Below are 14896 nucleotides of genomic sequence, written 5' to 3'. Positions count from 1 at the left end.
CTCAAATCGGGAATATTAAGTTGACCGATGTCTAGTTCGCCGATCCTTTACCTTGTGGACACGAAATTTGAACGTTTATTTTTGTGGCGACGCCAGAGGGCACAGAAAGCATGACTTCTTTGGCTTTGTCGGCAAGATACTGGTCTGATTTCTGTTTCTTTCCCGGGAGCAGAGCAGGACATTTGAGTTCCCTGGATTCCTCGAGGGTACGCTCGGAATGTATGGCTTTGCATACTTTGGACTCTCAAAACATTTTGATAATGCAGTATTTGATAGCATGGACCGTGGGCCGAAGTGAGGAATTAAGCATTCCTCAGCGCAGGGAAATCTGCCGTGACACATTTTGAGAAGCTTGGGCGGGTTAGAGAAGAGTATTCCGACTCAAAGTCGTAAATATTCCGTGATCTAAATGTGGATTATACCGCGGTCTGATTTCCCATCTTGGTGCTTTCTATTGTCCGCGCAAGAACATCGTCACAGTACTGGGGCTCGGGTTGAATGTAAATATTCTTCCCATTTGCCACCACGGCCTTCCCAAAGAGCTCGTCGGGGGTAGCTCTCGTGCCGTTGGCGTCGACAAGCTCCTTCCCTTCCGCCAATTTCAGCACAATCTCGGCTATAAGCTCCAGTGGAGTGAAGACATCCTCTGGCATTGCCTCCCAAGCCTTGTCTGGAACAATAGGCGTTCTCACCGCGCCGGGGCAAAGTGCGTTGACACGGATCCCCTCGTGCTTGTAATAATCTGCAACAGACCGCATAAAACCCATAATGCCGACTTCCAAGTTCAACAATTCTTCAGCAAGCTTTCGGACAAGGGAGCGATGGGGAGGGCGGTGGAACATACATTTTGAAGCTGTGTATATCGGGGCCCAATACGTTGGCCAAAAGCTCGAGCAACTGGCATTGATCACAATAGAGCCTTTGGCAGGCGATAATTTGATATAGTGGCGTGCCACGTGGACCGTGTTTATGCAACTTTTCAGATTGACCTCCAATGCAGTGAGATCCGGTGGTGGCGGACCGTCAATGGTCTCGTGCTTTCCGAAGATGCTGGTATTTTCGATTACTCCAGCGTTGGCAAACACGAAGTCCAATCTGTTGTTGCCGGCAGTGAAGGCCTTTTTGAATGCGGTTGTGACCTCTTCATAGTCGAGCAGATTAGCTCTGTGGTAGATTGTATTTGAAACCGAATCTGCGGCTTGTCTGCCCTCTTCGTCTTTGATGTCGATTAGGTTGATCTTCCATCCACCCTTTGCTGCCAGAGCCTGGGCCACGGCAAGGCCCATACCCCTAGCTTATGACGTCGACTGTGAGCGTTCGATTGCGCCGACAGACTCAGGATCAACCAGTGTGGAGGAGGACTTACAACCACCTGTGATAACAGCAACTCGATCTGGCTCGATCGTCATTTCCAAATGATTCCTTTTTGTGCTGTACGATTCAGTCGGAGAAATATCGTTCAATCTCTATTCGTTCATGAGTTCGGGATCTAGGTATAGGAAATTTGAGTCGTGGTGGCTTCCCCTCTTCTTTTCCGGTGGGTCAAATGCATGTGCTAGATAGCATCACGGAAACGGGGTATCTTATTCCCGAGCCTTTCAATACCCTCGTAGACTTCGAATGGTAATATTTTAGGAATAGTTTGATCAAGACGTGACGAATTGTTGCACATCATGCCCAAATCCGAGTATTGTTGTGCTTTGTGCATGGCCATCTTGATTTATACGTGATTGAGTTGAGGCACAGAGTCGATGAAATTTACAGACTGCCAAGGCGTGGCCCAGTCTCGTGCTAGTTTTCAGTCGGCGGAAGCCCGCCCCATATTTGACAGGCTGACTCGATTTTCTGTCTATCATCCGAGTAAGTTCAACCCTCGGCTTCGGACGTCTCTACTGCGTACGATACGCGTAGCCCATTCGGGTCCGCATTCCGCTTGTATTTAGCACCTGCTTCCCGGGTCACGAATCGTCAATCTGCATAGGGGCCGAGACTTTTAGTTCTCAATTCGACGCTCTGGTTCATCTTGTGGCAGATGTGTCTGCCCCTTCCACTACTGACTCATTGTGCCCAAGATCCAGCTATCACCCTGGCTGAGATCTCGGGACAATTTCCAACACTTGGCATCATGTCCCTCTTACCCCTCCTGATGATCTAGAAATCTTGCAGCTGAGAGACAGCCGTTTTATCAACAACCTGGTTTGGAAGAATCGACGGAGCTCTCGGGCTTTCATCGGGGCAAGAGGCCTTCTCGCTCAGCTGCTAAAAGCCGGTCCTGGCGAGTCTCGTACTTGTATTCAAAGACTGCTAGAATGAGTAGGATGAATCGGAGGATACTGTATGGTCAATTGTTAGATTTTGTGTTGTGCAAAGTCCAGTCAGCCTAGAATACTTACGGCAACGCGAAGAACAATCCGGATCCAAGCTTATGTTGCATTGCATACCACGGGCCGTGCCAATACCACAAGCCATACCAGTCTCTCGAGCAGACTAGAACAAGAGCCCCAATGGCATCGCCCCCAATCAAAATTGGCAGTGCTGAGATGACCCATCCTCGGGCCTGTCCGCACAGGCAGACGATCTCCAAAAGATCTATCAAGATCAGATAGACGAGCTGAAAAAAACGCATCCGGTCAGCATGTGTGCGTCGAGAACAGGTCCGCAAAGCTCACTATCACGTAGCTAGTTGTCCAATCGTATCCGGGCTCATGACGAAGCCATAAGAGGATGAAACTTAGGATTTCTAGGACGAGAGCTGTCAATCGCAGCACGCCCGGTACGATACCGATGCGCCGAAGTGGACTGGGATATTGCATCTTGTACTGTTGCAGGTGGGTGAGTTCTGACTTGTATGGCTGATCAACCCCATAACAAATGATTCGACCTACGGAGAAATTGGAGCAGTGAGAATTTCTAATATTTATGTTCGAAAGAGGGGTGTTATGTCTCACTATTTGAAGAGTTGCTGACGACGCGCGGAAATTGAAACATGTAAGACGGAATGACTTTGCCCTATCGCCCAGCCTAATACGGTTGATTATAGCGGGAGTGCACCAACCAGTCTAGGCAACCCGCAGCAGACCGATCCACTTCCACGTTTTTCTCAGAAATCACGTTTACGAAGGAATATTTGCGACTTTAAAGTCGGACTAAGGGGCGCGTACAACTCGGAATGACCAAAATTGATCAACCACAATGTCCAGGCCGTTGGCTGAAATTCCACACTCTCTGGGCAACACGGCAGGCAAAGCTGCACATATAGTCACTGGTTGGACTGGAGACTTGTTCAAACTGATCGCTAACATTTCCGGGTATCGACTGCTTCAGCAGATTAATTAGATATAATTACTTTTATCCCAACCAGATATCGCCACATCTTATTCGGCGACCTGAGCATCAAACAAATCCCTTGCCCTGCTGCTCAATCCCATGGCTCCTTGTCCTCGTGGCATCGTGCAGAGAATCTGGGATCGTCCCACTGTCTCCGGAGCTCGCGTACGTGTGCGTCGTCGTAGTCATGGTGACCTCTGTCGTCCTGACGATGCCGTTCCCGTTGTTCCCGAACTCTCCCCGCGACGGCGTCGACAGGTCCTCCTCCCCGGGGTACATATACTCCGAGTCCTTGCCGAGCTTCTGGAAGGGGCTCTTGGTCATCGCCCTGCTGTTCATGTGCGACGCGCCGCCGCCGATGGTGACGAGCTCCGTCGCCCGGCTGCTCGACTTGCCCGTCTTGGACTTGTTCTGTGTGCTGCCGAACTGGCTCGACACCTTCTTGGCTAGGGGGCGCAGCGTTGGCAGACAAGCGCATATCACGCCACAAGCGCACTCAACCACACACCAGGTGCATGCTGTTGCGAGAGTAACTGGATTTCTGTAAGCATTTTGACGTGGAAATGTGAGATTCGCGCTTGAGACTTACAAGTAGTGTCGTTCACGTCGAACTGCATAATGGTTGAGAATCGGTAGATACTTGCGATGAGAACGCTGCAAGAAATTAGCATAAGCTGATCGATCCATCTGAATACAGACCAACTCACAAGCTACCAAGACCAAATGTGCAAATCAATGAGATCTTCTGAGCCGGTGCGGTGTGCAGCGCCCAGACCTGCTTCACCGGCATGATCAAGATGGCGATGTCGGTAATGATGTTCGGCACCGCGTTGCCGATGAAGGAGCCCTTGAGGTTGATGCACTGGCCAGCCTCCCAAGGCTCCCACGCTACGTAGATGGGGTTGCACTGGAAAATGCAGACGAGCACGATGGCAATCCACCACGACAGCACAGTGCCTCCGATGATCCAGGCTGCGATCTTGAAACCGCGGCTGGGGAAGATGCGCAGGTACATCGCCAACAGTGAGAATTTGATGAGAGCCACGGCTGTGACGTACATGCACTCAAAGCCGAGCAGTAGCTTGAGCACGTTTTCGATCATGTCGAGGTTGAGTGTGCTGGCGTGCCGGCCCATGCCGTAGTCGACCACTAAGTTTGACAGTTCAAGTCAGCGACCGTCTGTGTGCCAGTGAAGTAAGCTCTGCTAATTCGAAAATGGAATGATGCACGTACTACCGTAGTTGAGTCCGCCGATCACAAACACGGAAATCTGGACCGTCCCGCGTTAGTACAGATCTCTATTCGACGCCACAGATCGTGGGGATAGACTCACCAAGCCTGCCACAATCAGCCAGTCGTCTGGGCCATATTGCGCCGCGACGTAGTGTCTTGCCCAGAAACGCAGTACCACAAAGACTGTGGCGAGGACGAGTAGAATCGTGGTCGTGCTGATCTGAGTAGGGCCTGTGTTCTCGCTGGCGTCCACGGCTCTCGCCATGGTGAGCACCTCCTGGGCCCTCATGTTGTCTCCCTCTGAGCAGTAGACCTTCGGATTGACGCCGGTGGGTGGAGTGAAACCATGCGATTGTTGACTGAAGAACAGCCAAGGCCGAAGCAGGAGCTGTGGAAGGGATCTCTCGTTCGCGAGTAGAGTTGATTCAGACACGCGGGGAGGGATCCAGTTATCATATGGGGATAGGAGAGAAGACAAAGAGAGCGTGCCTTGACATGATCAAAGTCCAGGTCGTAATCCACCGGGGCACTCGGTGCAACGCTGATCTTCTGCCAGGGCCGAGGGGTGGACATGTTCGGCGGCGCACGGCCGTTCTCTTGGAAGTTGCAACTTGCCTCGACCCTGGAAATCGTGGAGACATTTTTCCCTTCGCTTCCTAAGCGAAAAGACAGAAGACCGCGTCTGCTAGTCCTGCCAGTCCAGTTTTTGCTGCCGGCCCGCCCCTGGAAGGGAGGCAATCCAATCCCCGCCGTTGTGTTTGTCGAGGGGCTTGTACAGGGGATGTCCTTGATTGACCATATTGGTCTATAGCGGGTGGCTTATCTAGTGGCAGCGTGCCATACGACCCGACGCGGAAATGTCCATGATACTAGTGCCACCGGCGAACACGACACTTAATCGCCGGTAGGTATACCCAGCAGTCTTCCAGGTACCCCGAGTCCCTAAGTGGGATCGACAGCCGTGAAATCCCAAATGCCGGCTGTGCCTACCCAAAGTAGGCTTTCTTGGGTGTTTGACAGCCCACAATAGGACGCTAGACAGCCTGGAAGAGCAACATTTTCCTCCTCAAAACGGTCGACCCACATGGTTTCGAAAATTGACCAAGTGGAGGAGAAAACCACATGTGAAAGAATGGGTCCAGCATCAAACCTCAAGTGCGACCGATGCAGCAAGAAGGGGTAGTTCTGTCCGGAACATCACGCGTTGCAACCCGGCGTCTGTCGATGTACCTGTGCGTACGCCATTGCATTTGACATAGTGTCACATCGATCATAAATGGTAAGTTAAGTCGCAGAGAACTTTCAAGGACGGAGACTTCCGAGTGGAGGACCAGCCAAGATCCGGGATTGGTTCAATGCGGACCTGCGTAGGTTTACTACGCAATATGCTTTTCATTACATACTTGCCCTGGTAGTGGCGCGACGGCAGCACGGCAGTCCGGAGAAGAATCAAGGCTGGCTGAATTTTGCCCAGATGTGATGAATCTGTATCACATAATACATGTTACTGTGATAGATAGTATACTATGAATCACCATAGTATAACTCGATCTCGACCGCCGATCGTCACGATTACCTGATCTCGACCTGAATCTAGTTGCCTATGAGCTAGCTATGTCTAGAGCGTGGTGCACTTCCACCGGGGAACTGTTGCATCCCCGCGGAGACGCTCACCCGCGGCACGCAATAACTCGAAGTTGAGAGTCGATCGCAGCGTCAATCAAACATCAACAGTGGAAGCGAGTCTCGATTCGGACAATCCCAAGTGGGCCTCCCACAGGATGTTAGAAGTCACGTGAATAAAAGGGGCTCTCGTGTACGAAAAACATGTTGACATTGCGATACACAGGGGTAGCCAATAAGGTTCCAATGAGGAAGAAAGTTTCCACGAGACTGGGAGAGCAGTTGCAGTTCACTGCTGTCCGTGGGCCCTGTTACCGCTGTCCTGGGTCAGATTGATACCCTTTGTGATCCTGGACGACGAGATCTCGGACAATAAGCTTGAGCCGCATCGGCAATGCGACGAACAGATCTCGTTGTGGTGTTCCTGATGTGAACGATGAAGCCCTTTGCCGTCCAAACATTCCCAAAGTCCACTCCTGGCAGCACGCTTCCGAGCTCTGGAAGCTCCACGGAAACCATCCGCAGAGCGCATGACTCGGTCCGTCCAGCTAACGTGCAGATCATCTCTAGACGGACCGGGGTGATGCTGAATTGCCGTTTCCAGGGGCACTGGGGCTCTTAGCAGCTCTAAGAGCTGCAGGGGACGAACAGGTGGGTAGTGGCATGGATATCTATGTCTTGGACCCCAGTGGCTTGCGTGGGCAGCATCCGACAGTCAAGCAGCATCGCCGGATAGCGTCGAGCCCAGCCCCTTTTTGGGCATGCGTTGCCAGGAGATAAATCATCGATGTTGCTCAATCCAGAAATCGATTCGTGTTGTAGTAGTATAGCCCAAATAGCGTTTGTTGCCTCGATTGAGCCTCGCAAGCCACTTCCAGACTCGTATTTTGCCAATCTCGAAAAAAAAAGCCAATATCTCTCCACACCCCACAGACGCCTGTCATAATCATGTCTTCCCAGGCAAAGCCCGTTTTCGTCCTCGCCCCTGGCGCCTGGCACACGCCAGACTGCTACCAGATCGTGCAGGACAAGTTGCATGCCCAGGGTTGGGAGACACGGGCCGTGGCGTACCCGTCTGTGGGTGCCGAGCCCCCGACCAAGGGTGCCTTCGACGATGCCGCTGCTGTGCGTGCCGAGGTCCAAGCTCTGGCGGATCAGGGCCGACAGGTAGTCCTCGTCGGCCACTCATACGGAGGCCTGGTTATCTGCGAGGCTTCCAAGGACCTTGGATACAAGCAGCGCAAGGCTGAAGGCAAGGAGGGCGGCATCGTGCTCCTGGTCTTCCTGTCTGCCTTTGTCGTGCCCAAGGGCCTCAGCCTTATCAAGATGCTTGGTGGCAACCCTCTGCCATGGATGGACTTCCAGGTGAGTACCGTCTAGTCAAGTACTTCCAACTTTGTTGGACCCATGATTAACGTGACAATCAGGGCGAGCGCGTCTACGCCCGCACACCCGAGGAGATCTTCTACCACGATGTCCCCGAGGATCTGACCAAGGGTGCCGTCTCCAGGCTCCAGCACCAGTCGGCCCAGGTCTTCCGCGACGAGGCCACCTACCAGGCCTGGGAGGACATCGAGAGCATGTACTTCTTCTGCGACGACGACCGCGCGCTTCTGCCCTTCATCCAGAAGCAGATGGCGCCCATGTTCGGCCCCAACGCCATCACCTGGGCCACCAAGGGGTCCCACTCGCCCTTCCTTGCCGAGCCGGACAACGTTGTCGCGGGCCTGCTGCACGGTGCCACGGAGGCTCAGAAGCGGATTTAGGGAGGATTGAGCCCTGCTTTGCTGTTTGGCACGAGCTTTGACGTGTAAGCGAGTTTGCCCCATAGATGTGGGCTTGATACCCAATACGAAGCACGAATTCGAAATCAAAACGCCGTCTAGGTCATCTCTCTTGTTCCTCAGTGCATTCAATGAATTGGAAATTCCACGCCGAACCCCCTTGCTCGACGGTGAGGGCCCCTCGGAAACATCTTACCACGTGTGATAATGGGAGGTGGAGCCGCTGAGCATCGCCCCCCCGAGTGCCCCATCGAACTCGGGACGTGCATGTGGGTATTTCTGTCGAGGCCTCGGTAGATTATAGTGCCATGGTACTCGGTGTGAGAATGCTTAATCATGGGAGTGGGCAAAGCTTGGAACTGACAGCACTTAGGCTAATCTGAAGACGACTTGTCGTTGGTTTGACCTACTTGCCTGTGATGCATGTTGTGTCTTGCATAATATGGGTTGAGTTAACGTTAAGGGTTAGGGAAAGGGAGATGCCCCCCCTTAATGGATAAAAAGGGGAATTAACCGGCGAAACCCCGAGCGTTCAGGCGGGATTACTAACATTTGGGCAGGGGGAGATAGCCTCGAACCACTTTTCATCCACTACAGATCCCGAACTATCAAACCACACGGACAAACGCGCACTCTTTTTGCACCGACGCCGACAACCGGTCCGTATCAGCCATCTCCTGACTGCCCGTCTGTCCCTGACTCGTCTGCTGGCGGGCAATTTGACCCTGGGGCCACGTGGGTGCGTGGCGACGGCGGAATGTTTGGCTCCCGTCTGACAGTGAGAGCTCGACCGCGGCTCTGTCGCCATCTCAGGCCAGCCGAACCCCACCCATCTGGCATCGCTAGACGACGCTCGTTCACCAACGCTGGTTATGATTACACACAGAATCCAGTCCCTGTAATACGTCCTGTGATATGGGCCGTGACGGCTGTCGGTACCATCTACTTCACATGTGCCGCCTTCGATGTCTGGCAGGATGTCAAGAAATTCCGAAAGGAGGACCGCCGCAGCCTCACCTTCGACCGGCTGGAGGAGGAGCACAAACGACGATGGAGGCGAAAGAGTCTGTCGACATCGATTTTCACACCAGGGCCTATCGCGGCCGGCTCACCAAGCAGCTTCTGGGATAATCTGAGCGGCCCAACCAAAGTCATGGCTGGCATGACTTTCGTAAACGCTGGATTTTGGGGTCTCTCGAGGATGCCTTCACAGACTGCACAGATATGGTGGGCCAAGCTTGGGCACACGCCAGCCTCTCCATGGTTCAGGAATTCGCAGCTCTTCACAGCCATGTTCGCGGTGAGTGTCTTGTAGGCTGCAGCCTCTGGCTCGGTTGCCCGTCCCGTTCCTATGAGCAAAACTGAGCAAAGCTGACTTGTTCAAACTGATAGCATAGTGGTACGTTCCATGTGGCCCTGAACATGCTGGGCCTCCTCAACATGGGCCCACCTATGGCTGCGAACCCCCCAATCTCTGGATCAGGCAGCCACTTTCTCGCCTTCTACCTTTCGGCCGGCGTTCTCTCCTCTCTTGGTGCTCAAGCTTCTTCGCTTGTCTTCAAGCAGGGAAGGTACAGTTTTGGAATAGGAGCCTCTGGAGCAGTCCTGGGTGTGTTCGCTGCGTGGGCCGCGGGGGACCCAAACGCTCGAGTCCGCATCTTCCCATTGCCCATGGTATTCAAGGCAAAAGATTTGCTGGAGTTTGAGGCGGTGTTCGAGCTCCTCGGTGTGCTTGGTGTTTGGCGGATGCTAAGATTGCCGATCCGCTTTGGCCATAGTGTGCATCTTGCTGGACTTGGTGTTGGAGCTGCATATGTCACTTATGACAAGAATGCGCAGGCTTGGGCTACGTCGCGGAGGGCGGCGTTTAGGTCCATGAAAATGATCGGTATTGTTTGAGATGCACTGGATGTCAAAAACGAGTGAATACAGTCAACATTCGAGCTGGCTGGATTAGGCAGCTTCGCAACAGGCTGCTGCTGAAACATTCTTAAAACTCATTTAGATGAGGCACCTATGAAGTGTGTCTGTGTATAAAATAATGCCTGTTCTGCGTCTTGAGCAGTCGCATTGAAGCGCGATCACAAATTTGGCATGGGCAAACAAAGTTTTTCGGGGCTTGGGCTTTCTCTAGAGCTGAACAAGGAATATTTAATTCTTCGCGGGCGACCGGTCACATGGTATCAATCAACATCCCACAAATGACTTCCACAAATAACATCTACCAGCTACGGCCATGCTAAGAACACAACTCAGCAGGTCGCTTGGAAACTCTGCGCAATGCACACCGTCCCGTCAGGCTCTTCAGACGTCTTGGTCGGCTCCCCACCGCCATCAGTAGCCTGCCAAATCGAACAAGCATTACCCTCCGCCTGGCAGGAATCAATGATGGTACACGTATCACCAAAGTTCTCATTCACGCCGCAGAGCTCTCCACCATTGACAGCCTGCACGCCCTCGATGACAAACTCCCTGGGGCCGCCGTTGTTGTCGCAGTTCCCACAGCTCCTCGCCAGCTTGCCGTAGTTCTCGGCGTAGAAATTGGAGATGTGCACAGTGCCGCGCCCGTTGAACTGCACGATCTTGTCGGAGGCGCCAAAAGCCCCGCCGCCGTTGATGTAGCTATCACCCGAGTCCTGTCGGAATGTAATGGCGTCCTCGCACACCGTCGAGAACCACACGTTGTTGAGCGTGCAGGTCCCCTGGCACTGCACGCCCTCGGCCTGCCCCTCCCCGATAATCACGTTTGACAGCGTCGCCCCGTCCGCCAGGATGAACATGGCTGCGTCTTGACCCGACTCGCCGCCCGAGCAGACGCTTGGCGACCGCTCGTACATCTGCATTGCGCCGTCGAACGACCCTGAGACCTGGATCGCAGCTGACTCTTGTACCGTTCCCGTTGACGCTGGCAGGGTTGTGGAGAGACCGGGGACGCTGCCTGGGGGATTGCTACTGGTGTCATTTGGTGCCGCTGGCCTCAGAGGCGCGTTGACAACTGGTGGGTTGTTTGTAGTCTCGTTTTGTGCTGGTCTTCTGGGTGTGTTGTTACCGGAACAGCCCTTGCTACCGCGTCCTGATCTTGATTGCGCGTGAGCCCCAGCAGCTAGAGCACAAAGCGAGAAAATGATACTGCTCTTCATTCTGATTTGATCGAAAAAGAAGGTACTAGATTAGCTGTCAAATGAAGTCAATGAAGGTTGGTCACAAATGGAGTACGTGTGGGACCAGTTCGATGGACGTTCAATGTAATGCAGGGCCGGTGTTGCGGCGATTATATATGATCCATGACAATGCCCACAATCTGAGCCCTCTCAAAGAGTCTCCCAAAGTATTCTAGCCGAGTGAGGCTCATTTCAAAAATTCCAAAGTCTTAGGGGATGCCGAGAGACGGTTTAGCTTGGAAGCCGCAAATAAATATGAGTTCCCCTGAGATGCTCTTGGCTATCGACTAGTTTGAACATGCACAAAACAAAGTTTCGACCCATAAACAACCAGCTGTTTCACGTCGATCCCATCAATCAAAATTCGCTGCGAGATCTTGTGCAGTCCACGACCCTGGGAACGGAAATTCTGGATGACTAATGGCTGGATCGACAGTTTCCTATCACGAAGGAATGCTCAACATCTACAAATTATTTCAGAATTCAATTCATCAGCAGGCGGGTGCTCATTGCTGAGCTTCTCATTAGTTGACGATTGCACAGACCTTCTCCATTCTTTGAAAGCAGAACACTTGTGTGCCTGAATCGGCCTAGAACCAAAGAGCCAAGACGGGACAACTGTCTGGGCACAATTCGGTTCATCTACACAAAGCTGCCGAGGTACAGGCATAATAAACCAGTGCTGTGGGCTTCAGACGGAATGGAGCCAAGAGCATCGAGAACCCCGCCTCAGTGACTCCGATATATCAATCTCGCATCTTTTGACGCTAGAATCTTAAGACCAAGACTTCCATGACCATCGCAACGAGCCACGATGGATCAGTTAGCTGACTCTGCTATCCGGCGTTTCATTGTGGAAAACTTGACCCGAGGCATTGGAATCTGGGCTGTACAATCTACCGACTTACCACAATTTCTGCTCAGCTCGGCCTGACTGAATAAGACGAACTTCTAGACTGTACGCAAGGACAGGCTGTGACGCTGGCATACACCCGAGAGAATTTCGAGAAACCAGCGGCGGAAGTGAATGAGTACCATTGAATACAATCACCTTCCAAAGCCTCCGTGCGCGGGAGACAGATCGTAGACCACAACGGTAGACCTATAATACCATAACAGATTCATAGGATTGATAGAAATAGTCTACTTGAACAGCGAATCACTCTGATATTTGCATGGCGGCTTTGTATGCCATTTACCGCCACTGGCTGAGTTATTCAATCTAGCCTGAGCAAGACAGAGTCATTCCGCCGTCCAAGACCAGGCCCGTGCCAGTGGTGAAGCTAGACCTGGGGCTGCAGAGGAAAATGACGGCGTCGGCTGCCTCCTCCGGCCGTCCCAGGCGTCCTAAAGGTATAGTGGCTAAAAGTGCCTGCTCCAGCCCCGGAGCTACATCTGTCGCCTTCCGGGTCATTGGAGTGTCCGTCCATGTGGGACAGACGCAGTTCACCCGGATGCCAAGAGGAGCATTGTCAAGAGCTACGAGTGTGTCAGAAAGACTTCATAAGGCCGCAAAGGCTCTTGAGGATACTCACCGGCAGTCTTGGTGATGCCAATGATAGCATGCTTACAAGTGGTGTATTGCCTGATCTCGGTCAGAATCTCTCGGCCGGCTATGCTTTGTCTGCGAATCCGGAAACCAGCAGGGGGATACTTACACCATATTAGAAACAGCCATGAATGAGGAGACCGAGGCTAAATTAACGATAGATCCTCGGGTAGTACCTCGTGTTGGGTCAGTAAAGCTGGCTTGTCGAGGTTCTTGAGTTTTCATGGCGGCTGAGATCAAGCTAGTAAACAGAAAGGTTCCATTGACATTAATGTCGAGGAGGTGTTTGAAATCCGCAAATTTGGCCTCGGCAATAGGATCGAATGTACCACCAGGAATCTAGACAGGAGTTAGCCGTTACCAAGACCAGTATAATTCATCAAAGGACTGACACCAGCGGAATGAACTGCATAGTCAATACGACCGAGATATTTGGTGGCGTGGGCGATAGCTGCCCTGAAAGACTCTTCGATACTGACGTCGACTTGAACTGCCTGGATTCGAAAGTCGGGATTGATAGCAATTGCCTTGGCTTCGGTAGCCGTCTTCTCAGCTCCTTCGAGATTGATATCAGCCACAACTAAGCCTCGAGCACCTTCTTTGGCAAAGGCTAAGCAGCAGGCTCTGCCGATGCCGCTTGCTGCAACACGCGTCAGTGATAGTCCACGAAGAGACTGAAATATGAATAAGAAGGAACTCTTCTCCCATGGGTGTTTCCTACCTCCACCCGTGACGAAGGCATTGCCGGTGACATCCATACTGTTCTGTTAGGGTCAAGAATGGTTACAGATTGCTCCAAGATTAAGAAATAGTCTCAAGAAAAGGCGGGCGGGGTAGTGTGACAAGTGAAAAAGACAAAATCAATTCGGACAAGATAAAAAGATGTAGAATTCCGCCAACTAAATTTGTAGCACAAGGCCGTTGGTGGTGCCAAGCCAATGAGCGCATAGAGTCGCAGAACGCAAGACGCCCAACGTGCAGATACGGTGGGGCCGATCATGGGAAGTAGTCTCAAGCATGCAAAGAGAGGCAAGAGATGGACCTCACACTGAGAGAACCACTGTTGGCCACGAAGTCAGATTCAGTGCAACAGAGAGAGACCTGGGCTTGGTAAATCTTTCCCATAGGTTGGGTGAACGCTGGTAACGGACATGGTAGTATCTAAGATATAGTTTGCGCCACCACTAACTCAAGCACATACGGCCACAGATACAGGAAAATACGGGATCCCGTCCGCTCTCCCATAGTCAAGCCTGTAATCGCTGGATTAGTAGTTGGGTCGGTGACGACCAGCGAATACCCGGTGCTGTATGTTTTTGACTTTTTCCAGTATCCACTCCAGTGGAGCCTAAGTCTAGTGGCTTTGTAGTTGTAGTCGAGGAGCCCCCCGTCCAAGGCTAACACAATCTGCTGCGCAGCAAGGAATCCTCCTAAAAGCTGAGAAGCAAATTTAAAGAGTAGTCAGACTAGAGACAAGACACTGCAGAGCATGGCAATTCTAATCCTCAACTGAAACTCGAGGCTGAAGATCATTGATGACAAAAAGTGAACATCGGTTGTATGTTGAGGATAATCAGTTTAGCAAATTTCTGGATCAGTCAGTATCTCTCAAGTACTTTTCAACCCATTCTTCCTTTAAAGTACCAAAGACCGAGTTTGTGCTTACTGTCGCACCGGAAATCTTGTACCGATTGGGTTTCATGTTATACGCCTTGTGTCGCTGAACAGACAGGCATCTTTACATGTGAAAATATTGGCGAGAAGTGCTATCCCACAACTCTTGACTGCATCAAGAGGATTTATCACGAGGTCTCCTACGTCGCGCCACGTATCGATGATGGCGCAGACGCGGAAGCGTTTCCCCTTAGTTACAATCGGAATTGAATGCACAGCCTCAGCCCCTATTCCTTTTGCTCGAGAAGACTCGCCGATCAGGTGGCAATGAGGATTAAACCAAGCAAGAGGCAATCTTTTGCATGTCACAAATATTGGCGGACATGAAACTGGCGATAGAGTTCTTCCAAATTAATCCCATGTTTTGCAGACTTTGGTTTTAATTCGGTAAATTTGCTCCTAGTTATACAGTATTTACGGGAAACGTAGTTTCACTTATCCTTGGTCATGGACTCTAGGAACTTATGTCAAAGAGCGCTAAGACTAACATGCGGTTGGCTGGCGGATTGCAGGTGGAGCGTGTGGTAATTCCTTACTAGCTTATG

General features: G+C 51.9%; 7 protein-coding genes across 7 annotated transcripts; 2 read left to right on the top strand and 5 right to left on the bottom strand.

Moving 5' to 3' along the window:
- Window positions 1-416: 416 nt before the first annotated feature.
- Window positions 417-1409, bottom strand: J7T55_005808 (short-chain dehydrogenase; the record flags this gene model as incomplete). Its single annotated transcript, XM_053137384.1, has 2 exons — window positions 417-1294; window positions 1367-1409. The coding sequence occupies 2 exons, from the start codon at window positions 1407-1409 to the stop codon at window positions 417-419; spliced, it is 921 nt and encodes a 306-aa protein (XP_053000579.1).
- An 818-nt stretch (window positions 1410-2227) lies between these two features.
- J7T55_005807 (uncharacterized protein) lies at window positions 2228-2813 on the bottom strand (the record flags this gene model as incomplete). Its single annotated transcript, XM_053137373.1, has 3 exons — window positions 2228-2333; window positions 2394-2611; window positions 2670-2813. The coding sequence occupies 3 exons, from the start codon at window positions 2811-2813 to the stop codon at window positions 2228-2230; spliced, it is 468 nt and encodes a 155-aa protein (XP_053000578.1).
- A 580-nt stretch (window positions 2814-3393) lies between these two features.
- Window positions 3394-4849, bottom strand: J7T55_005806 (uncharacterized protein; the record flags this gene model as incomplete). Its single annotated transcript, XM_053137362.1, has 5 exons — window positions 3394-3773; window positions 3917-3981; window positions 4035-4476; window positions 4561-4597; window positions 4661-4849. 5 exons carry the CDS (start codon window positions 4847-4849, stop codon window positions 3394-3396), a joined length of 1113 nt encoding a protein of 370 aa, XP_053000577.1.
- A 2282-nt stretch (window positions 4850-7131) lies between these two features.
- On the top strand, window positions 7132-7949 carry J7T55_005805 (uncharacterized protein; the record flags this gene model as incomplete). The annotated part of the gene is made up of 2 exons (XM_053137351.1): window positions 7132-7548; window positions 7611-7949. The coding sequence occupies 2 exons, from the start codon at window positions 7132-7134 to the stop codon at window positions 7947-7949; spliced, it is 756 nt and encodes a 251-aa protein (XP_053000576.1).
- Window positions 7950-8174: 225 nt separating this feature from the next.
- On the top strand, window positions 8175-9866 carry J7T55_005804 (uncharacterized protein; the record flags this gene model as incomplete). The annotated part of the gene is made up of 3 exons (XM_053137340.1): window positions 8175-8236; window positions 8565-9267; window positions 9360-9866. The coding sequence occupies 3 exons, from the start codon at window positions 8175-8177 to the stop codon at window positions 9864-9866; spliced, it is 1272 nt and encodes a 423-aa protein (XP_053000575.1).
- A 353-nt stretch (window positions 9867-10219) lies between these two features.
- J7T55_005803 (pectate lyase) lies at window positions 10220-11107 on the bottom strand (the record flags this gene model as incomplete). The annotated part of the gene is made up of 1 exon (XM_053137329.1): window positions 10220-11107. The coding sequence occupies one exon, from the start codon at window positions 11105-11107 to the stop codon at window positions 10220-10222; it is 888 nt and encodes a 295-aa protein (XP_053000574.1).
- A 1243-nt stretch (window positions 11108-12350) lies between these two features.
- Window positions 12351-13435, bottom strand: J7T55_005802 (uncharacterized protein; the record flags this gene model as incomplete). Its single annotated transcript, XM_053137318.1, has 5 exons — window positions 12351-12607; window positions 12664-12713; window positions 12787-13016; window positions 13070-13317; window positions 13399-13435. The coding sequence occupies 5 exons, from the start codon at window positions 13433-13435 to the stop codon at window positions 12351-12353; spliced, it is 822 nt and encodes a 273-aa protein (XP_053000573.1).
- Window positions 13436-14896: the final 1461 nt, after the last annotated feature.

The sequence above is a fragment of the Diaporthe amygdali genome (genome assembly GCF_026229845.1).
Source record: "Diaporthe amygdali strain CAA958 chromosome Unknown NODE_1_length_4327563_cov_65_473760, whole genome shotgun sequence".
Classification (NCBI taxonomy): Eukaryota; Fungi; Ascomycota; class Sordariomycetes; order Diaporthales; family Diaporthaceae; genus Diaporthe; species Diaporthe amygdali.
Note: the sequence above shows the minus strand (reverse complement) of the source record. Positions and strands in the feature narration are given on the sequence as shown.